Source organism: Athene noctua, chromosome Z, assembly GCF_965140245.1.
Source record: "Athene noctua chromosome Z, bAthNoc1.hap1.1, whole genome shotgun sequence".
NCBI classification, from domain to species: domain Eukaryota; kingdom Metazoa; phylum Chordata; class Aves; order Strigiformes; family Strigidae; genus Athene; species Athene noctua.
The window spans coordinates 14,326,096-14,349,332 of NC_134077.1; the positions used below are offsets into that span (position 1 = coordinate 14,326,096).

Consider the following 23,237-nt stretch of genomic DNA (forward strand, 5'->3'; position numbering starts at 1 on the left):
GTGGTTAATGTGTTCCAGATAAAGCTGTATGTTGTGGCCTGGTTGGATATAGAAGATCTACATCAGATAGGCACCAAACCATTTAACATTCAGTAAATCGTAACTAATTATGCCAATTAACCAAACAATCAAATAAGCAAATAAAGCAGATGGTGCCAAGTACAGAACAAAATCTACAAAGTTCTAGCTGAGAAGTTTAGGTTGCCACACATCAAGCTGTCAATGGCTTCCATGTGCACATATATCTCAAGCACCATTTATGTGTTCCAGCAAGATAAATGGATACAGGCACTCCCCTACTCCACTGTCCCAGGCAAAGAAACCCACCACACTTAAGATAAAACCTTCCAGCCCCGATTAGCTACCTCTTTGCAAGTGCCTGTGTTTCTGAAGGTATGCATGAGTAAACCTACTTACCTCCTGATGCTGTTTTGCTGTGTAAAGACCTAACCACAAGGGGATTCTCAGAGACGCCTGTCCTGTTATCTCATGCGATCTGAAGCACATCAACAGGAACAGGCACCACAGAGTAAACAGGCACGGACAAAACTTCTGCAGGTTGGTAGCTAGTATGTATATGCATTGCATATATGATTACACTCAAAATCCCAGAATTCAAAGCATTTGGCTGCAGTAGCAGCGACTGTTGCTTTTTCATTAATGCTCAAGATGTACCTTTTACATTATTAACCCAGATTACAAAAAAAAATAAACAAACAAACAAAAAACACCGAACCAAGCAAACAGCATCACAAATAGCCTTCTGAATCTGTTACAGTGAAAAATAATTTAATGGCTTCAGTAGGACTACCCATAACAGTAACTGATATTTGAGAGAGCAAATCAGGAGTGCAACCTGGGACAATAAAACTGCATATTACGATCAGATATGTTTAGTAAGTACTATACAGATGTTCATGTTCAGATGTCACCGCTATTTTTGAAGAGTAAGTCATTATATCTTTTCCCCTTTTCAGGTGTAATCCTTGGATTTTCACTCCGATCATATAAGATGAGCTATCGGGAAGTCAAGTACTTTTCATTTCCAGGAGAACTACTCATGAGAATGCTGCAAATGCTGGTCCTGCCACTAATTGTATCCAGTTTAGTCACAGGTAAAAAAAGAAACAGTATTTTTGTTCTTTTAAACAATTTGATAAAGACGTATAAAGACGTACACACCAAATCACTAAAAAAAAAAAAAAAAAAAAAAAAAAAAGTATTTCAGTATTTCACATCCTAGAAGTGTTATAATCTGCAGAAAAAGATACCTTTGCTGTTGCTGTTTTAAGGATAATGTAACAAGAGGTTTGAATTAATATACAAAGAAACTAAAAGTTGCTTTTCCCAATTTCAAGACCATCTAATTTCACAAGTTACTATGTGTAGTTGCCATGAAGCTGACGGTGTACTCCACTTTCTCTTACTTTCTGAACAGATATTTCCTCCACAATGTCTCAGTGTTATCAAAGATAATGTATCTCATAAAAATAGTTCCAAGACCCAAGAAAGTTAACATTATTGATCATGGACAATAACCCATGCCTGTAAACTCAGATCGGTAAAGCATCTGTCTACCTTCTAATCTTTTAGCAACAGATTAGGAAGAGTAGTGATAGATGGGATAGATTGGCTAGTCTGGAAGAAAGTTCATCCCATCAGTTCTGGTGAGAAACTCTCTTAAGCTTCGAGCCCTCTTTACTAAGTTACTCCTTGAGATAGAGGTATAGCAATTCATTTCTTATGATGATGTATACCTTGTCATTCCAGCTAAGTTTCATGGAAAAGCTCTCGGATTTTTTATGAATGTTCAGGATTTATCTGTGATTTGTCCTATTAAGTATCTAAAGAAAAGAAAGCATAGACTTTGGTCTACCAGCAAATCAATGGTACAGCTTGGAGAACTTAATCAAAACCACCTCGAGTGCACAGTCCTAGGATGGGGAGACGATAAACTCTTCCCTGTCTCATTGATTTTCAAATACTTTAAAATCTCCTGTTGTAATTGCAAATGAGCATAGACTCCATCTTCATAGATACCAAAGATAGCATGTAAGTATATAAGCTGTTAATACAACTGCAGAAAACTAGGGTATTCATAGTTACAAAATCATTTGCCTTCACATATTTCAAGGAGAAAGGAAAGCTTGTTTCTATACACATGTATTATATGAATACTGAAAGCTTAATGAACACTGAAACTAGACTGGAATTTATAATCTTGTAGGGGAAACAATCAGAGGTTTTACCAACCAGTGTATAATTCTGCTACATGTCATATCTCCTTGCTGTCTTCTTGACCCTTTCACCTGCAGAACTCCCCAGACTGGCTGGGCACCAATAGAAGAACCGTTAAAAGTAGAGACATTTAGGCTTTTTCAGTGTCAGCTGAGTCTGGCACTGCAGCTCCATTTTGTAGGATAAGTTATTTCAGGAGAATTTACCTGCTCAGTTCCTTGTAATTCTGCATCCATGTTGGTTCTTTGAGAATGATCAAGGTAAACCAAGAAATTACATAGATCATGGTATATAAGGATTTGAATTCACTTTCAAAATTCTAGGTAGGAACACTTTGTTCAGGTAAAGATCACCTCAGAGTGAGGTGATCACCTTTGATCAGGCAAAGCCGCCTCAGAGAGTCACGAGCATCACAAGGATCTAGACTTGTGATAAAACAAGCTCATTTGCTGTATCACCAGATCTCAGTAGAGATTTTGTGATATACCAGAACAGTAAATTTCCAACTAATTCTATTCTGGAAAGGATCTTCAGTCTCTGGATTCAAACAATACACTTTTTTTTTTAATGGTTTTTTTTTTTTTTCCCTTTAATTTCTCTGGAGTACTTTACCCTTTTTTTATTTTAACAATTATTTCCTTTATTATATAGAGGCTTTTGGCAAAGAGAAATCTTACCTATCTATAAAATTTATCTTATTATCATACAAGTACATTATTAAATGGATTATTCTTAGAGTTTCCCTTTGAAGTAGAGTTGCTAATTTTCAAGATTAATAACAACTTAAAACTTTAACCTTCTTTAGCCAGGCAGGGAACAATCAGAGAAAACTCAATGCAATTCACAAATGACAGATTTCATTATTTTTTAAAAAAATGTTAAATACAACATGACTATGTCTTTTTTCGTGGAATTAAAAATAATTTCCCAGTTTACTGCTAAAAACTGTGGAAAAACTGTTTTCTACACTGAACAATACCTCATTTAACATATGATTTATTTTTTTAAAAAAGATGCTCTTATATATTTGCTGCAGAACTCTCATACTCAAGTAAATATACAGGTATTATTGAATATCTAAGTAATAATGAACCATAACCTTTACAGGTATACTACTGTGCAGTTTTATAGATCCTTTTGGTTTACTTTCTTTCAGACATTTACACATGAAATAATTCATTGGATAAAAGTCTTATGTTTCTCAAGTCAGTCTTAAGACCACTCTTGGCATCCCTGAGCCAAATCTCTTAGTTCTTGTATTTTTTTTTTGGCAAAGCAAAGCAGATGCCTCTTAACTAACCACAAAAAAATTCCTACAGGGTCTCGCACACTGATAGTATAATCGCTTATTCCAGTTGTAAATGATCTGAATAAATATTTTTGCTGTTTGCAGGCATGACAGTGTCCCCCAGATATGATGTTCCGGGTTTCTGTTTGTATTTGTACAAGTATGCTCAACATAACTGATTATGACATTTTCAGAACATATAGGCTCTGAGGTGTTAGAAATAGTCTGGGGATGATTACATTCCTTGGCAAATTTTGTGAATGTCAAAGAAATTAGACCAATAAAAGCAAAGTCATAATTATAGAAGCTATGGGCTGCTACATAAGTGAAAGATAAATTGAGGAAGTGAAGAATTCTGCTATACAGGTAAATGGTTCTTGAGGTTATTCACAGACTCTTCAGAAAATAAACTGCAAAAGGTGAAATCAACCCAGTCAGATTTCTCTATAGCCTGTTTTGGTACTTTCATGAAAGAAACAATGCAGAATCACATTCAGAGGTTTCTAATCATATGCCTTATGACTTAACATTATTGCACATGGCTTAAGCAGGTATGCACTTTTCTCCATGAGATTCTATTCACTGATATATGTGTTACCAGGCATGTATTAACATCTGCCTGGGAGAAAATAGAGGTTATTTGCATACCTTTCACCATCTTTTACTGTTTATAGGAAAATATGATTATACGAATATCTGTATTCTTTCTTTTCTGGTTTAGGCACAAATCCAACTGCATACTCTATGCTGGTCTTTATGCTCTACAGTCTTTCAAATGGGAGAACTCCTAAATCAGCATTTCCAATTAGTGGAAATCTGACTTTCAAAGTCAGAGGTAAAATCAAGGCACAGTATATGGCAGGCAACATAAATAACCGAAGAAATAGATTAAATTCCCATTTGGATTATTTTACGGCCAGATCTGACCTGAATTCATATACAAACATTGGACTGACATTTTTGCTCCAGTACTGATTTGAATTTGCTACAGTTACAGGAGTTCAAAATATATTTATATCTTCTTTTTTCATTATAACCTGAAGCATTTGACATAAACAAATTGCTTGACATAATTATTTTAAAATAGCATTGACCCTAACAGATATATAAAATAAATGTCTATGCATATGATAACAACTCAACTCATCATGAAATAGACAAAGACTGCAAGATTTGCACCAGCAGTAAAAGCACTATGCATTAACATTTTTTGAACTGTTATAGCAAGACCATAATAGAATTGAAATTCCAGCCCTTAAAACTGGTCCACAAGTTTCATCTGCACATTTCAGTTATTCAACTAATATAAGAGCTTCTGAAGAGGTACCTTTTCTTAACCAATCTATATATATCCTGAAATCACATTCACAAAAACTATTCATGATGTCTTCATAAAAGTGTAGTTGGGGCATAACATTTGTGACAATTACTAAAGCTCGAGAAATTTTATAAGGGTTATTTGAAAATATTTTGCACAATTCTAGTCATAGCTCAGTTTAATAGACAGGCTACTTCTCCTTCCCCAAAGTTTTGAAAGCCTGGAATTTAGCTGTATAGGAACACTAATTTTGAATGCAAGTTAACTAGGATCAAAATCTGTGCATTTCTTTCAAATATCTTTGTCTGGTAAAATATAGCAAAGCATTAAAAGCCCAGTCAAGATTTGAGACTAATTTTCACTGCACAGTGCAGAAACAGTACGAAAATGCTTTGTTTGCTGACATAAATCAACCTGGGGAAAGAGAAAGGGAATGTGGAAACAGTGAAACAGTGAGGTCTGCTGGTTCGCCGAAGATTATGCAGCAGGTCAGCAATAATAAAATCAAGCAAAGATCCCAGTCATGAATACCAGTACAATGCACTCTGCATTGTGCACAAGATGATAACGTTTGTTCAAACTGTTAATGCGAATAACACTGGTATGGCACAAATGAATCTTATTTACACACCAGGATTTTGTGTGCAAGATTCTATACAAACACAATGACTGTGAAACTTCTTACACAGAAGGGGCTGTATAGTAAAACAATTTAGAAGAATGAGTATGGAAGACTTGCCTCAAAGAAAAAACATCTTAGTATGTAGTTTGTAGTGTGTCTTTGCTTATATTCACACCCCTTTCTAATTCGAATAATGTCATGACTGTCTTTCATGGATTCTGGAAGATACAGAAACTTTCTTGCCTCTGATGAAGCCTTTCAATAACAGACTGTGACACTGACAACTGTAGGAGACACAAGTGACTTTCCTTTGGGCAGACTCAGAGACACAAGGTTTTGTCCCCAGGCTTTTTCAACGTGTTCATAATATTCACCACTACAAAAACTAATGAAAGTGTTGACAAAGTGCAGAAAGCTGGAATTTCCATGTGTTGATGCCTCTTAACTAACCTTAGATATACACATGATGCTTTTGATTTCAGCTGTCAAAAGCATGCAATGAATGGTGATAATGTCAAAAACAAATAAAAACAAAGCCACACGAAGTGACTCAAGTAATAAAACAAAACACAAGAAGAGATCACAATTAACATTCATTTTACAGATGCAGTTGCATGAAATTACCTATAATGAAACGGGGTATAATTCAAAGAAACAGATGAACTTGAAATAGTCTCCAAGCCACTCCCTTACGTAAAAACGCAGCATCTGAATATGAACAGATTCAACTGCTGAAAAGCCCAAAGCAACTTATGGATGTAAAATGGGGAAAATTAATGCTGTGACATGTTGCATCACCTTAGGCAAATCATATTTGCCTTTTGTATCCTGGTTGTCTTTCTCCTTTCTGATGTAGTGCTGGTGAAGTTTTTTTATAGCTACTAGGCAGAAAAGAAGATGACTATATATAATGGAAATTTTAATGAAGACGTGTAGATTAAGTTGTCACAGCTCAGCAGATGCAAAGTATATAGCTATTTTAGTTATATTGCTGTAGAGATGGAAATAAACTTAAGCAAATAATTACAGCAAGAATGATATATGGGGCCATCAATCTGAGACAATTGCTGCAGACATATTACACCCAAAGCTACCTAGTGACTGCTCGCAGCTAGCTGTGCTGATATCACTGATAATAAGTTATGCATAAATGAACAACATTTTTTCACTAGATGCAACTGTTTAACAGGAATGTGTTAGCCATGAAGTTAATAAAAAAATCTCCTGAAGTTAACATATGATGTGATGGACCCAAACTAGGTACTGTGACAGGGAACTGTGATACAATGGCACAGCCTCCCACATCCAGATAGCAGCTGTACCCAGTCTTCTGTGAAGATGTAACTCTAAAAAATACTACAGTCTCATGTTATTAAATGTAAGAAAATAGGTTTTATATTGGCCTTTCCAATATTTGGAATGAGGCAGTAAATGACCCATCAAGTGTACCTGAATGCAAACGCTATAAAATCTTATCAAAACACCTATCTTCTCATAAATTATTAGCATTTTCATTTTGACAATTGTAATGTCCTTTAGTAATAGCAGTAAACATAAAGGGCCAGAATTTTTTATTTGGTCATTCTAATCCCTCACATCAGAGCACACAATAGGAAGATCTCATAAAGAGACCTGTGCATTATCTCTTAAAAAAAGGCTGGGAATCCACCCTGTGTCTGTTTGCAGAAGCAAGAGTCACACTGCATGAAGTCTCTACATAGGTCCAGTGTCTTCCTGTCTACTCACAGACAAATCAATTGTGGAAAAAAACCTATCACTTACTACAAGGTCTCAGGTACCGTCTCATATCAGCCACAAATGTTTATGGTATTTTCAACAGATGGGAAAACTCTCCTTCAGCAAGATTCCAGAGAGGGGAACAAATACTGTGGAGCCAGCATTATCCTTCTTCCAGGAAGAAAAAGGAAGGGCCTAGCAGTAATTTGTTTTAATTCACTCCGGCAGAACAGATGTAGAACCAGTGCCTGTGCAACTCTTGGGTACTCACAGTAAAGCTAGAAGCCAAAAATATTAACAAAAGTCAGTCTTACTCTTCTGTGTTTCAGTTTAAGAAATATAGCATTCCTAATTCAGTTCATATAGTTCATACATGAAAATTGAGAAACCATTAGGCAGTGTTTTGCTCAGTTTAGCTGGCCACCAGAGCAATGGATCTATTTTCCAAATTCTAAAACCTGTAAATTTTCTGATTTTCCAAAACTCTAAGATTTTTGCATGTCCTAAAGAAATTTTTTTAGAAGTCAAAATAATCACAACGCATCAAATCAATAAAAAGCTTTATACTGATCTTGGCTGATTCTAGTTACAGGCGAAAGAAAAGAATTAACAGATTCTCTATGAGTGAAGCACCTTTTGGATTGCCAGTGTATTTGAGCTGCATGTATATTTGTGTTGGAAGCTTTCTACAGAAGAACCTTGCAGATATATCCTACAGTACCAAGCCTGTTATGAGTAACCAACCCATGAACATCATAGGAGCGAGTTACATTTTTTACTTATGGTTTTCTTTTAATACATAAAATGTTATTAAAAAAGTAATTTACCTTCTCTTTCAGGCAAGTCTTCCATCTTTCTCCCCCACCCAATAGTATACAAGCATGTCAATGTTGTAAAAGCTGAATTGCATGGCAGTTTTATTTTTATGAACTTGTACATTTTATACTCACATCACTTTATGCATTCATATAGCATTTGCATATGCGATTTGCATAAATGGATAACAGTGCTATTTAATTTGAACATCCAAATACCTTTTTCCACAAATAAAGGACTCATGCTTTATTTTTTGTGTGTCCAAAACCAAGACTGGCTAAAAATATGGGCAAGCAAGTTACTAAGTTTCTAAAGATCCAGTCATCTTGTAAACATGATTTTCTGTAGGGACAAAGAAACAATTGAAGAAATATTACTAGTATTGTTCCAAGTTCTGTAACGATTTCATCTCAAGGTATCATCTTTACATTAGATTCCAGCTGACAGCAGCTAAAAATATAGAAACATTAAACTTTATACATAGAATTACTTTAATCACCTGTTCTTGAATAACTACATTACTGTATAAAATAAATGTCTATTGAGTCTGGCATATAGCCTCTAATAATTGTTATTTAGACAGGCACTCAAAGATGAAAAAGTTGGAACCTTTTTACACTGTTCCACTCCACAGTCTTTAAGGGAAAGTGGGCAGGATAAATTTAATAATTATGTCATGTAATCTAAAGTATTCTGGGCAAAGCTTCTAAAAGTAAAAAAAAAAAAAAAAAAAAGTGTTTAAGTAGCAAGCAGATACATTTTGAAAAATCGGTAAGAAAAAAAGGTAGGTTGGAAACTATGCAGCACCTAGAAACAACAATTTTCAAGTTGAAACACAAAAATAACTATGTGCAGATTCAGTGTGCACTGGCGATCAGCTTGACTGTGATTCCCTGAATATGTTTCCTGAACAAGTTTTTGCACAGAAAGTGCTCCAGAAGGAAAAAAACTACACCCAGTTGGAAGTCAGATAGCATTGTGCAAGGCATGGATGTTAGAAAATCATAATGAAACGTCATACATATTTGTACAATAAATACAGCTTTGGGTGGAACCTCTTACTCAGAAAGTGCTATAGGTCTTAAATCTATGCAAATACTAAAAGCCAGGAGCTACAGAAAGGGTCATAAAATGAAAATATAACTCACCTCTGAACCATTTCTGAAACAATTTTACAATAGGAAATAGCAAACTATCTTGACAAGAGCTTGCAGAAACAATTCTAAGTGAACCAAGATCCCACTAAAAATGAAAATGCAGTAAGAGCAGAGATTAAATTCCTGTATATAATGACACTCTCTATAATGATTATAACTTAAAAAAGAAAACCTAAACATGATATGCAACATCCAAAAGCATAAAGTACGCAACAGTGTAGTTTTTGAAGTCTTAGTCTCTGCAAGCAATAATGCACAAATAGTAAGGGTGTTCAAGAAAAGAGTCTGCAGTAAAGACAACAAAACTAAAAAAAAACCCTGTAAAATCATTCAAGTTTGCTAGAAGCCCTTAATTAAAGGCTGATTTAAATTTCATTGTAAAATGTAGGTTTTCTTAGTGCACCATTACTTTTAGTTGTTTCACAAACTGTTGAATAATAGTTATCCACTTTTATTCAGTTTGCATTCTACATGGGATTTCAACTGAGTTGATAATAGGTAACAACCTCCCATCTGCAAAGCCTTAGTTTTGATTTTTTATCTTAGTTCAAATGCATACCATCAAGACTTTACTTGCTGACAGGCAAATCACTGGCAAAAACAATTTGGAAGAACATGTATGAGTTAAAGCACCTTGTCCGAGCACTGATGGACTGTTGTAAATCCACAGTCTCTTTATTAACATTTCTGTTTCAATCAAAGGTAGAAGGATTAAAAATATCTTAGAGATAACTAAAAACATATTTTCCAGTTTAATATGAACAAATATGAGTTGGTTACAGAAAACCAGCACACCTGAAAAATAAAAAACTCAAAAATATTACAAAATGTAAAATCAGCTACAGGAGACGGTAAATGAAAAATACTTGGGTTTGTATTTTGTATGTACAGCAGAATGTTCAAAATGCAAAACAAAGTCTCCTCAGCATTTGGGGAATTAGGACACTAAGAGCAAGCATTTTATTCAGGATATTGAAGACTGAACCTGTAAAGTATGGTGTTTTCAGTAATGAATGACTCTGTGATAACGTGACAGAAGAACTAGAACAGTGCCAAATGCAAAGTGATACACCTGGGAATGGGGACTATGCTACACCTATACTACACCTAATCACAAGCTCTCAGGTGGCCATTAGTACAAAGGCAAGAGTTCTGACACACTGTGAACAGTCTGGAGAAGGTGACGGAGTTTATTAGTGGAATGGAGTTCTAGTAAAATGCAAGGAGGGATTAAACAAACTACAACTTTTTGACTTGAAAAAGACACAGCCATAGAAAATTGCCATAAAAGTCCACAGAAATTGTGAATAGTTTGTAGAAGGTTAGATGGAGTAACTATTTATTGTTATATCTCAGAGTTATTTTTCATAATAAAGGAAACATGGGGTATCCAATGAAATAACTACAGAGTGCATTTATAATAAAGAAAATGAAGTACTTTTTCACATGGCACACAATTAAATTGTGTTGTACAGTGCCACAAGCCAGTTAATAGTTTCAAAATTAAACTAGAGTTCACAGATACAGACATCATTGACTATTAAAATTGGAGAACTAGCAATTTAGGAAGACCCTAATCCCTGCTGGTTGCTAGATGCAGGGAGGTCAAGCAAGCGCATTGAACACTATCTGCTTCTGTTTCTCATAGTCTTTCAGCAAGAATCTGTTAGGTAGAACTGAAGACAAAGAAATGGGTTGGTCAACTATTGGACTAACTAATTTCCCACAGGTTTATGTTATTGTTGCACTTCATAGAGTTTCGTATCAGATTGAAGGGGTCTCTCTGTATTTACCTCTTAAGATTTCACCTACCAATTGCTCTAAGGCAAATAACTACTGTCAACAGTTTCAGGTCTCTGACATACTCTTGAGAGACAGTTCAAAACAAAGGGAAAACTATTTCAGGATCTGAAAATCATCTCATCTTCAACAAATGTAAACTCACTCAATTGACATGAAATTAGACTTAAAAATAAAAGAGATAAGGCAAACTGTATGTCAAGAGGAAAAGAACTATGATACAACATTACCAGTAACTCTAATATGCTACTCTTGGGAAGCTGACAAATAACAACAGTGTTGTGTTGTACCAAAATATGGCAAAAAGCACCTTGAAAAATTGTGAAGAGTTACATCCAGAGATAGTTAGGTACACAGAGGATTCTTCAGGCTTTAGCAGCTTTCACTTTCCTACTCCTTTCACCTCTTTACCTCTAACTTGAATACTGTGATCTGCATCCCTATTTCCTACACGTGAATGTAGCACACATCCATTGTATTTGCTTCTTTGTAAGTTTTTCTTTGCTATAACTGCTCATGAAGACCTGAAGAATCTAATCAAGAAAGCTCCTGAGGCTGCATTTTGGGGACACTAGAAACATTACTTTGAGTACTTGCACACCAGCAGAAGTAACACATATCATCCTTTCACCAATGTTGTAAAATCTGAGACACAAAGTACTTTCTGAATCACTGCATCAGCTACACAGATCATTGTGGAAGGACCAACTGCAGACCAAACCACGCGCAGAAGGTGGTCATCTTTCATAAAGAGGAGACTAATGTTATCCCTTGTTTTCACCCCTGATTATTTTTCCATCTTTTAATAATGGGCAATTGTTGACCTAGAATATATTATTTCCATTTAATTCTTAAAATTAATTGCTGGATCTCCTACATGCTGTCCTTCAGCCATGTTTTTGGACTATAAACTTCCATAAGGCAGATCCATCATCATCATCACCGGAGGCAGAGATACTGAATACTTATCTCTTGAGAGCACTGCTGGATGCCCCACCTGAGTTGTGAACAATGAAGAATGAGGAAAGTCACTGTGCACAAGAGCTACAGGACTCAAGCCTTGGGTCTGGGTTCCAGTAAGAGGGTGGATAGTCTGGAAGAGGAGGAAGCCTGCCCATCTAATTGTTCATCCTAAATTACTGCCGCATGACACAGCTCTCACTGGTGATAGATGTTTGGGTGGAATGTCTCTTGATGTGAACTTTTTCAGGCTTACACAGTCAGATATGGTTTTCCTCATGCAAGTGAGTGCAGGGTGCTGTTACACTGCTGAACTTTGATGCAAAACTGTTGTAAATACTACCAAACCCAGAAATGACTGGGTTTTCTGGTGGTGGCTTATTCTAGAAAACATTGGTTTTGGCTAGGTCTGGGTATACTCTGCCACTCGTATGCCTCAGATATTTTGAATCACCCTGACACTTTTCCCCATTTACACAAGATCTTTTTCCTTTGATTCTCTCTAGGACTTCATCTTCCCAGGTTTGACTGAATAATGCCACCAATACACACCACAGCAAAGTTAATTCAGTTTACTTAAAAGCCCATCTATGTCTGGAAGGTATCAAGTGCCATCTGAAATCCAGAAATGGTGAAAAAGAAATTCCTATGGGCCACTACCTGTTCTCAAGCTTGGTCTTTCTTGAGTCTCTTGTCTCAGTGTTTCTCAGCTCAGCAAAGTTTGTATATTTAGCATCTTTTATCTCGGCCAAGCATTTATCATTGTAAAGCATGGCATTTCCATCTGAAAGAGGAACATGTGCAATCAGTTCAAACACAGATTCCTCAGAGGTTTGCACACTTAGCAAAACAGGGCAGTTTCTTTCAGTTCCTGCTACTGTGAAGATAGTTGCATCTAGCAGAATGGCAAGAAAAAACACCAGGGATTGCAAGGTCTTAAATTTTGGTTCCTTGGCTCACAAGATACAAAAGTTCCATGTGTTCCTTCTACTGATAGTCTCTTGAAAGAACCTTTTTCTCTGCAGAAGACTATCAAAACCAGATATACTAATGTCAATCAACAAAGAGAAGTGAAAGCAACTATGATACAGAAAGACGTGCAAAAAAAAAGTCTCATTATTTATGGAGCCATATCCTGTGGGAATGAAAAGATAAAATTCTTTACAGTTTCACACAACTGAATAGCAATTCTGTTCTAATACTGAGTAAGAAACATGTAAATAAAAGTCTAGTGCTCAACTCTCATGCCGAGAGGAGCTTTCAGATCTTAATGCTATTCTTAAAGACCCATCATCTCTGAAAGTCAAGTATCAAAGAAATTATATTCCTGGGCCCCCTCATTGTGAAGAAAAGCTCAAAACCAGATCCTGACTATATTCTGAAAACTCAAGAGTCACAGAACAAAGAGCACTTATTTGAAAAAATGTTGGGGTTTAGAGTATTCCAGTATTCCAGAGAGCCTAACTGGTAGTTCCTGAGTAGTTAGTTATCAGATCTGGTATTAATCCTTAAACATTACTCATCTCCACTGAAAAGTTTGAAGGGCTTCAAGTGTATCAGAAGTCATGAAGAGTTTTTTGGACTAAGTAGTTAGTACATTGTACAAATGTACAAACATACAAACATTTATTTAGATACCTCAATTATGCACATTTTTAGGATCAGGCTTTGGTTTGTAATAACTAATGCATAAACAGAATTAACTTGTTCTTTACAGATAATTGCACATTTCCATTCTCAGACAACTATACTGCTAGCTCCTTACTGGTGGTAGATAAAGAAAAGTACAGCATAGTACTAGAAATATACTATTTGCACTAGAATTAACATACTGATGCTGATTCTTTTCTTCATAAAAAGCTCTCTTATTTTCTCTCTACTCATATGCAAAGCTAAATACTTACTTTATTGTCACATTTCACCGCCCACTTCTAACTTAGATCTGAATATTTAGATAATATCAGATATTCTCCAGTGAATATAGTTTCTTTTCAGAGCTAGAGAAAAATAGGTTTTGGTTAAAAGTTCACCTAATGAATGGCTATTTCACTAATGAATACATTCCTGCACTGAAAATCAGCTTTGTCCAATATTTACAATTGCAGTGTGTCATAACTCCTCAACCCCTGAAAACAAAGTTAGAGAACATTAGCTTACTAAGCCTAGCTAATATCTGCCACAAGGCTAATGAAGCTGTGCAAAAGGACCATATCCATAAAGAAAATAAAGCTTTCAAATTCAAGATATGATGTTTAATAGTTCATTAAAAATTAAATAGGTTTATTTTCTGTCCTGCAGAACATCACAGTTTAATAATGACAGTGATCTAAATAAAACCTCTTCTCTTTCATCCATTTAGTTAAAATCCACTGATATTTTCAGTGGTACCTCAGACCTCTCAAGAAATTCATATCTTCAATCCTGCCTGCAAGTAGATGATGCCCAGATGACAATGGTATAACACTTGAACTGTGGAAACCAAAACCTATTTTTCAGCTGTACTTAGAACTGTAACATTCCAGAAAAGAGCTGAATAATATTATTGAAAAGCATTGATGGCTATTGTCAGGCATTCCAGGGGAAGCCTTAACTTCTTTCGATTGCCTCCTACAAGTCTGTAAGGTGGAGAACACAAAGCAAAAAATGTACTGCTTTGATGTTTCAAGTCTGTAACTGAATCAGTGACCCAAAGTTCAAGAGGTCACTGAAACAAAGGAGAGAAAAGAAGGAAAACAAAAGCCTGTTCACATGAAACTCCAATTCCACACTTTCATAATGAGTTCTCAGAACAGCCTTAACATCATTACTGAATTGTGAAAACAACCCACAAATTATAACGACAATTTAAAATGTAATAAACTAATTGCAGCTAAAGTAATGACTCTTTAGTATTAATATGGCATATTACCAGAGAACCATAAATTCACAGATAGGAAGCATTTTTTTCCTAAAGTTGATTTGATTGTTACCCATTTAATTATTGGGGGTGATTTAGGGTGTAATTAAATTATTATTTACTCCTATGGTCCATTAAAAAAATTGAAAAATGTTTATGATGTTATGCATGAAAATGTTCTTGCTTACTATTAAGTTATTAATTTATGGATTATAAGTAGTGTTTAAAAATGCCACTAGTTCATATATTTAAAAATGTCTATACACATTTTTTCCAATTATGTCTGCATCAGATCCCATACTTTTTAAAAGTATCATACTTGATAAAGGAAGTCTCAGATTGTATCTAGATTCTTTGATGTAAGATTCATTTTTTGATGCCATATAAAACTTTATATGCAGAATCTTATCAAATCCAAGTCAATGTTATTCTTAGAAAAATTAGCATCTAAAAGTACCCTGAACTGTCAAAACAGCTACTGTTCTGCAATTTCTAATGCAAATAGTGACTTAAGAGACACCAAAAAGCTCCGTACGTTTCTTTTTGACACAGACAGATAATACTGTGTAGTGATGCTTATTTGTACCTGAACTATCAGAGGGGCTGAGGCCCCACTGTACTAGGTCCTGCACCAAAGTCAATACAGTATTGAGGGTCATGTCTTTCAGGACAAACTTCCCCAGATTGAGAAGATATTATGTTGTATTGCTGGCTTCAATATCACAGACAGATAACTGAGCTAATTTTATATCAATAAGGGAAGCAGGATAGCAACAGCAGCATGGAGCTCCATTCAGAGTGATTTAAGTTGCTTCATGTGAATGCAGATAGCACTACAACTTGGCAGAAATTAAAATTATACTTGAGGTGTGAGAGGACAAAAGTCAGCAAACAAAGTGTGAATCCATCAAGAATAGCCCATGGAAGCATATGTACTATTGCAAAATAGTACAAACCGAAAAAATGCATGGCACATGGGAAGGACTGTAATAAACTAAAAGGATTACAAGAACATGTAGACACCAGCAGAGTATGTGTAGCGTAGACAAAAAGGAAAGTGACAGCTCCATGAGCAACTCAGATAAATTCTCGGAAAGATCAATGGATAAAACAGCAGCAGATGAATTGAACTGCTAGCTTGAAAGCAAAATGAAAATTTATCACTTTTAGGTTGGACACAGATGCACCAATCAGTGTTGTGTCACTGACAATATTTCTAAAAAAAAAAAAAAAAAAAAAAGAGTGATTTTGATTATTAGTAAACCTGTTACAAGAATAGATAGTAGCTACTTCAACAAAAATCCTGCAGGAATCTTTAGTGAGTAGGCAGTTACTACAGTAACTTGAGATTACTTGAAAAAATTGTCATTTTGAACATATCTAAAGGCAGTATCACACCATTCTTTTTCAAATTACCTTAATATTGCTGAATTAGCAAAGCAAGACGATATTAGGGTTTTTAAAATTTTGCTAAAGTTAAAATTCCAAGTAGAATCCAAAGGCCAGGTTGTTACCAGATGCATTAGTAAGACACTAATTTTATAGACTCCAACTGGGCAAAGCTTCTTTCCAAATGATGGCTGTTGAATGAATTCTATAAAATTAACTTAACTAGTGTCACATCCTAGTGGACAATAATCCAAATAAAACACACTATCACTGCAATAGAGTCTCTTATTGGAAGTTTTAGTGAAGAAGCCAAGATCTGGCTTGCCAACAATATTGGATCACATTTTGTGTAAGAAGGTGATGTCTTCAGCATAGAACTCTGACAACTTCATACCCCAAATCCCATGTCATTTTGCACATTGATAGAGATATGTCTCTATCTTATTTTAGACCGGCAACCTTAATTTTCCATTCTTTAAATCTTGCACCTCTCTGACTAGAATTATGTTCACCGTTTTTCTAGCAATTCAACAGAAGTGTCTCTTCAGACATCTGTTATCTACTGACGATATAAAAGCAAATGCATTTTTACATTAGACTGCATTATTAGCTGTTGTTCCTTTACAGATACCTCTGATCTCACATCTGTACTCTCATGTATGTCATACTATTCTTTCAGTAGCAGCTAAAGTAGATCAGGAGTGATTTAGCATAGTAAATACAGATTCATCACATGGTATACAGCCAGTCAGATTAACAGAAGCACTGTACATTTCTGGAATGTTGTTTAGTAAGTGTTGCACATACAACAGCATGTCTGTGAAGGACTCCAGGCACAGTCTTCCAAAACTCAGACCAGCATTTTAGCAGATTAAAAGCTTCCACATGTATTTTAAGAAACTGCATTATGAATTTTTATGGAGCACTAACTAATGTGCTTAACACCAGCCAGAAGGCAAAGGTATCTTTATTAGTGGTAACTTGCCAGGATGCAGTCTGTTTCATGTTTAAAGTAGATAATTTTGGCAGTGTGTTCAGAATAATTGAAAATTAATATTTTCATCCTTGGGGAATAGGGTAGAAGTCTTACAACTGCTAGTATATTTATTTCAGTCTTGTAACAACATGTCCTGTAGGATTCAAGCTAACTTAATGTGCTTTGGCTTATCAGTTACCACAACTAACTTTTTTCCTAATTAAATTGAAATAATTTATGACATTACATTATGCTTTTTCTCAAGCAAATGTGCTCATTTTTTCACTCATGATACAGAAAATAAGGAACTTTATGCCCAACAGAATAATCCCATCTCCAGGAAAACTTAGTCCAAAGCTCTGGGCATAAAAGGGTGTCTTTTTAGAATTGCACTGTGCAGGTAGCAGCAGTGTTTTGTTACCAAAAAATTGTGAGCTGCTATTTTCTGTGTTCCTGGGTCTCTGATTCTTGGCTTGAAGACAGTCAGTTCTTTGTATTCTGTTATTACAATGAGGTAACCAAAGAAAGAGAGTCTTGGTTTGAGACTGTCAGCTGTTACTAATCACTGCTCCATGGCTTGCTGTGAATCCCTGCTTGCCTCTCCCTCCTGCTCTGCTTAGCACACATAAAGAAGATAAATTACTCCCTAGTTTCCCTTCAAAAAGCATATTGTTTGGCACATTCCAATACTGTGAGCAAAAGATGGAATAATGCGAAGAGTTAAATGGGTATCTAAACAGCCTCACAGCAGGGTCCTTCTCAGGCAGATGTGAGTTTCAGGAAATGTACTGTCCTACTGGTTCTCCAAATGTATTCTGTTATATTACAAATCTGAAAAGTAAATCAATTACACTTTTCGGAAGAGTAGAGCATATTCCAGCAAGAGGTTTTCTGTAGTAATGCAAAGATCACTGACACTCAATAAATGCAGCATCTAAGTGTACCGTATTTACATATTTCATTTAACTGGGAGGTGTAATACTTTGGTATCTATAAATTATTTAGCAACAACAAGCACAGTCTGGGGAGGTTTGTGGAATTCATCTTTGCCCTCACTGACTGACACTGTCCTGACACGGAAAAGAATTTGAAAGGAAGAATCATAGAATCATGGAATGGTTTAGATTGCAAGGGACCTGTACAGGTCATCCAGTTCCAACCCCCTGCAATCAGCAGGGACATCTTCAACTAGATCAGGTTGCTCAGAGCCCCATCCAACCTGGCCTTCAATGTTTCCAGGGATGTGGCATCTACTACCTGGGAAACCTGTTCCAGTGTTTCACCACCCTCATTGTAAAACAGTTCTTCCTTATATTTAGTCTAAGTCTAGCCTCCTTTAGTTTAAAACCATTGTCCTTTGTCTTATTGTTACAAACCCTACTAAAAAGTCTGTCCTTATCTTTCTTATTAGGCCCCCTTTAAGTACTGGAAGGCCACTATAGGGTCTCCTCAGAGTCTTCTCTTCTCCAGGCTGAACAACCCCCACTCTCTCAGTCTGTCCTCATAGAAGAGGTGCTCCATCCCTCTGATCATTTTTGTGGCCTCCTCTGGACCCACTCCAACAAGTCTATGTCCTTCCCATGTTGAGGACTCCAGAACTGAACACAGTACTCCAGGTGTGGTCTTGTGAGAGTGGAGTAGAGGGGGAGACTCCCCTCCCTCAATCTGCTGGCCAGACTTCTCTTGATGCAGCCCAGGGTACGGTTGACCTTCTGGGCTGTGAGTGCACATTGCTGGATCATGTCCTGCTCAACCCATGTGCAGGACCTTGGACTTGGCCTTGTTGAACCTCATGAGGTTCACACAGGCCACTTTTCAAGCCTGTCAAGGTCCCTCTGGATGACACATCCCATCCCTCGGGCGCATCAACCACATCGCTCAGCTTGGTGTCATCTGTAAACTTGCTGAGGGTGCACTTAATCGCACTGTCTGTGTCACTGATGAACATATTAAACAGTACTGGTTCTAGTGTGGACCTCTGAGGAACGCCACTTGTCACTGATCTCCCTTTGGACATTGAGATGTTGACCAATCGAGTTACTTGTGTATGGAATCAAGCAAAGTAAAAAGTGAGCAAGATTCTGGAATAAACAGGGTAAAAATTGCAACTGATCTGAACCACAAACTGAATAAATTCCTAACCAAGACTGTAATATATTTGCCTGCTCCATCAGAATGCTATATTGATGGCCCAGGAAATACTTTCCAGCATAGATTACTGTTATACTTTTTTATAAGATAACAACTAATCTTGATGCAATGAAACCAAGCAGAGTTTCATGAAGGGAAGTTATTCCACTGAAAGAGCAGTATCTGAGATGAATAACAAAATAGTCTTTCATTATTTGTGGTTAACTGAAAGGTAAAATTTACTGTAGGGCCACTAGAGATTATTTGGGTCTCCCCCATTTACACCAGTAAGTGATGTTCTGATATTATCTTACCCTGGTTTCACAAACATTTTCCTTCTAATGAATAAACTGTGCCTAGAAGAGTATGTGTTTGCAGTCAGTTACAAAATATTTTCCCTTAACAAGAACTACAAAGTGATGGAGGAAATTTATTTGACGCTAGCACACATTACGCTTTTGCTAGCACATTTTTATGCTGTTTCCATCAAGAAGTATAGAACCAGCAGAAAAAATACAATGTTCAGTTTGTACCACTTTTGCACATACAAAAGCTTTCAGGATCACTGCAAGGTATCCAGCATCCACTTTCAGGTACATTTCAAAACAAGCACTCCATGAATATCAGAAATAAGTTACACATGGCAGGAATAGGTTAGCATCCTCTAGAAAAAGGTGTTTTTTTATCATATACAACCTTTCTCCTCACTGTGGTAGTAGGGAATCCACAAAGGAAGGTACATTGCTTTCTAAGTGCTTATGTGGACTCTTCCACATGTTAAGTCCCGCCTTTCTGTTAAAGTCTGTGATTTCACTGATTCACTCATGCTGTGAGATTTTTTTCTTACATGTAACAGGAATATGTCTGTATCTTCATAAGGGTGTTTTGGTTTGGGTTTGTTTTTTTTTTTTTGAAGGCAGTGCTGCTTTGAGTAGCTGTGTCCCTCTAGAGCTCTCCTGAGCCCAGGGGCTCTTTCACACACACTTGTTCTCTCCTAGTCATCAGATAGTGGATAGTGTTTGCTCAGCTACCTGGTAAGAACAGAGCCAGCTTAAAGATAAGGAGAGGGAAGAAATGCTTAATTTGCTTTAGCAGCACTGCCACCAAAGAGCAAAGGATGCAGTTTAACAATACAGCCAACTTGAAATAATGGCAAACTGCTGCCAAAATGCTAGTTTTCTGCCCCTGGACATGTTCAGCTTCTGTTTCCCTTGCAAAAGTTCTCGTGTTCACATGCCACATTCTAAGATGATTCAGAATATCAAATGACAGAAAAACTAACTGTACAAAACCCAGAGTTTTCTGGTGGCAAGTGATGGGGCAGGACTACAAAGCTGTAGTGCAGGTCTAGTCCTTTAGGAGCCACTCTTGGCCATTTAATTGGCTCATTGAATTCCATTACTATATCCCAGCCACGGGTTTCATTAGCCAGCTTGGCTTAATCATGATCACATAATTCTGGATCAAATACAACTGCTAATTTTCCTGTGAGATATTTGCCCAGCTATATTTCAGACATGTATTTTTTGTGGTTTCAGGAAGTTATTAGCTGTATTGATTAATTAACTTCTCCAATGCATATAGTTATTTAAAAATGTTATTTAGCTTTTCTGTTTGCAATTTTATTCTTTTACTTCTACTGCTATTAAAAGTAATAATCTAGAGTTCGGACTAATTTTGGACCTGATCTTGTGAAGGACTCAGTTGTCAAAGCTTTAAATATGATTTAAATTTTGTTTTCTGGGAATGCTCAGCACCACTCAGGACATGCTCAGCAGCTATCAGAATAAAGCTCTACAGCTTTATCATGTTAATTAAACGCAGGCAATACTTCCACTGTCTTTACCTTACAATTTTTCTGTCAGCATATTTTACCATGACCTTGCACAGTGTTACTCATTTCCACAAGTCCTCATCAACATACACAAAGGGGATTGTTCTCATGGTCTCACACTGGGAGTTTACTCATCACACAGTGCTTAGTGGATGTAGGGGGCTGAGGGTAGCCCATTTAAGATTGCTTCATTAGGAGAGTGAAAGACAACCTTAAAGAAACAAAATTAGGGCAACACTCCTGAGTCAACAGTTGCCATTACTGCTGTTTCACCATAGGAGTCCTTAACAAGCAACTGCAATTTTCTAATTAAGAGCTCATAAAAAATAAACAGGAAAATAGTTAGCAATAAAAAGATGCTCTGTTCATAATGTTTTGTTTTTAAAGACCGAATCCAAAACACCTAAAGGAAATTTATATAAAAATCTACATTAGCAAGGAAGTGCCATCAATTCAGTTTTAATACACTGAATAACAAAAGAATTCATCATGATTGTGAAATCCTCTCTTTTTTATTTCCAGTGGTAAATATGCATGAGGACCAGAATGCACAATTTGTTCTACATGCTCATTCAGAACTGGTTCATCATTTTATATATTTGCAACAACATATCACTATATCTCAGCAGGATTCTGACCTAGAGGCATTCTGTCACTTGCCTGCAGATGGTCGCCTCCCACCAGTGCTCCTCAGCCAAATGCCCACACCAGGGCTCTGAATCTGCAGCTCCTGTTGTACTGAGCAGGATTATTACTATCCTATGAGGAGTGGCTGAGGACTCTGCATTTGCCTAGTCTGGAGAAAAGGAGGCTGAGGGGTGATGAACCTCACTGCTCCTACAGCTTCCTGAGGAGAGGAAGCGGAGAGGGAGGTGCTGAGCTCTTCTCCCTGGTATCAGTGACAGGACACAGGGGAACGGCTCAGAGATGCACCAGGGGGAGTTCAGACTAGATATTAAGAAATATTTCTTTACTGAAAGTGTGGTCAAACACTGGAACAGGCTTCCCAGAGATGTGGTTGATGTCAAAGCCTGCCGGTGTTTAGGAGACATTAAGACAAAGCCCTTAAAAACACACTTTAACTTTTGATCAGCACTGAATTGGTCAGGCAGTTGGACTAGATGATCGTTGTAGGTCCCTTCCAACTGAAATATTCTATTTTATATTTAAATTTTAATCTTTATGCATCAAAAGGAATTTTAAAGAAACCAAAAGTTTAAAATATTCTGAGCAGAATGTTAGATTCTCTTGTTACAAACACAAGAATTTTAGTATAGGAAAGCACACATAAGCTGCTTTTTTTTTTTTTTTTTTTTCCCAGAAGTTTTTAAAGGCCAGCAAAAAGATTTCGGAACAGGGACTTTCAACATGAAAATCAGTAGTGAGCATTTTAATTGTTTTCAAACTGAAATCATATACATGCATATATGCATACAGTCACATGCACAACCCCTCCCCCCAGTGACAGTCTTGTTGCTCTGACAAATGACAAATGTCAAACTGAACGTACTTGGATCAGTCCTAAGTAGTGACTATTTTTTTTAGGAAAAGCAAAAGAAAGTGAATCTTGCTACTTTTCAAGTTCTTGCATACTACTGTTCAGTGTGAAGACAAAGATCCCATTTAAAAACTGCTAGTTATGGTCCCTGATTCGGCAAACCATGTTAGTTAATGATTAACATTAAGGACAAATATAAATCCAACGATGCATTGCTGACTAGGAGTTTACACACAGAAATAGGGCTTCAGTCATACCAGCTGCTGATTACTTACCATCGTGGTAAATATGTGTATACCATCTAATTGTATAAATGTGTGTATTCATTCTTTACCAAAAAAAACCACATGCAGAAACTCTTAGGTACTGTAACAGGAAAATTAGGTATGTGCTTAAACTCAAATCTCAGACTGAAATACCTCTTAATTTATGACCTGAGAACATAGGACTGTTCTGAAAAAAAAAAAAAAAAAAAAAAAAAAATCAATAGATGCAGTTGGGCTGATTAAAAGGAGAAAGTGTTCTGAAGTTGTAGGACTTTTTAGCATAGGCTCTGCTTTTTGGCTTTTAAAATTATT

The 23,237-nt window shown here is 36.4% G+C and overlaps 1 protein-coding gene across 1 annotated transcript in view; it reads left to right on the forward strand.

Moving 5' to 3' along the window:
• Positions 1 to 23,237, forward strand: part of SLC1A3 (solute carrier family 1 member 3) — a 68,950-nt gene that overhangs the window by 19,986 nt on the left and 25,727 nt on the right. Inside the window, exon 3 of the mRNA XM_074931855.1 lies at positions 978 to 1,115. Coding sequence (XP_074787956.1) covers positions 978 to 1,115 — 138 coding nt within the window. The remainder of the gene's footprint in view (positions 1 to 977; positions 1,116 to 23,237) is intronic.